The 1,247-nt window shown below is 35.9% G+C and overlaps 1 protein-coding gene across 1 annotated transcript in view; it reads right to left on the reverse strand.

The window, feature by feature from the left end:
* The window catches only part of LOC107578461 (septin-5-like), a gene marked incomplete at its 5' end in the record, with an annotated part of 6,420 nt that overhangs the window by 3,734 nt on the left and 1,439 nt on the right, over nucleotides 1–1,247 (reverse strand). Inside the window, 3 exons of the mRNA XM_016264415.1 lie at nucleotides 58–175; nucleotides 707–841; nucleotides 1,049–1,176. Coding sequence (XP_016119901.1) covers nucleotides 58–175; nucleotides 707–841; nucleotides 1,049–1,176 — 381 coding nt within the window. The remainder of the gene's footprint in view (nucleotides 1–57; nucleotides 176–706; nucleotides 842–1,048; nucleotides 1,177–1,247) is intronic.

Raw genomic sequence — 1,247 nt, forward strand, 5'->3', positions numbered from 1 at the left:
ATATATACACATACATACACACATATATATATATATACACACACACGTCATACACACCTTCATTTTCATTTTTCTGACTTCCAATGGAGTGAGACTATCTGCTTTGGCCAGCACAAGCACTATGTTGACCTTCTCATGTAGCATCTTCATGAACTCCACATCCATCGGTCTGAGACTGAAAAAAAGAGTCACACCCATAATTCCTGAGGTACATTTCCAGAACAAAATGCCACTGTAATTAAGATTGAGTAAAAACACCAGATTTACATTTTTTTATTATTAAACTGATTTAATCTCAAATAGTCTTATATCAATATGGGGTTTACAACAAGCAATGCTGATGCCAATATTTGGGAAAAAGCAACACAAATTCATAATTTCAAAATAGAACATGAGAATAGATTCTGGGACTAACTAAACACTTCTTTTTCAGATGATGCTGATAACTGAAAAATAAACTGAAACGGACCTGAACGGAGTTGTATTAACTGCAAACTATGCTTCTAACCACAGGTTAAGAGCTGTAGCTCTAACCATACAACTTTGTGATGCTGTTTGCAATTGTTCTTTGGAACTACAGTTTCAGGAAACACTGAATCATTGATTAATGACCGAACTTGTGTCCATAGTTGGCTAACAATGCTTTCAGGAAACCCAATCCTGGGTGAAATATTGATCACTATTTGTAAATGTCAGGGAGTGTTACCCGTGGCCAAAAGGTGAGATGAAGTAGAGGCAGCAGTGCACACGGTTGTCCTGAATGTTTTTACGGTTGAGGCCACTTTCGTCACGAAAGTATTGCTCAAACTGCTGGTCAATGTAGTCCACAACCGCCCTCCAGCTATTACAATTAACATAAAATTGAGGTTACAAAACTGAAAATGAGCAAAAGTATTTGATATAGTTACTTTGTATAAACAGTCACAAAAACAAATATTATTGTTAGTATTTGAGAGACAATATGACATAGAAAACATTTATTCTGAAAGATATGACTTCTAATAATAACTTCTGTATAATTTTCTAATAATTCACATTCCAGTTCCACCTCTCGGTGTTGTTGACAGCATCACCGAATCCCGGCGTATCCACAATGGTGAGTTTTAGTTTGACTCCTTTCTCCTCTATAGCCACAGTGTGTTTTGTGATTTCCACTGTCTGTGAGATCCGCTCTGAAATGGGTCAATGAAGAACAATAAAGATAAAGAAAACTTTATCTTTATCTTGTGTGCCAAGTTTTTAGATAT

This window comes from Sinocyclocheilus grahami, unplaced genomic scaffold (assembly GCF_001515645.1).
Source record: "Sinocyclocheilus grahami isolate Dianchi unplaced genomic scaffold, SAMN03320097.WGS_v1.1 scaffold10372.1, whole genome shotgun sequence".
NCBI lineage: Eukaryota > Metazoa > Chordata > Actinopteri > Cypriniformes > Cyprinidae > Sinocyclocheilus > Sinocyclocheilus grahami.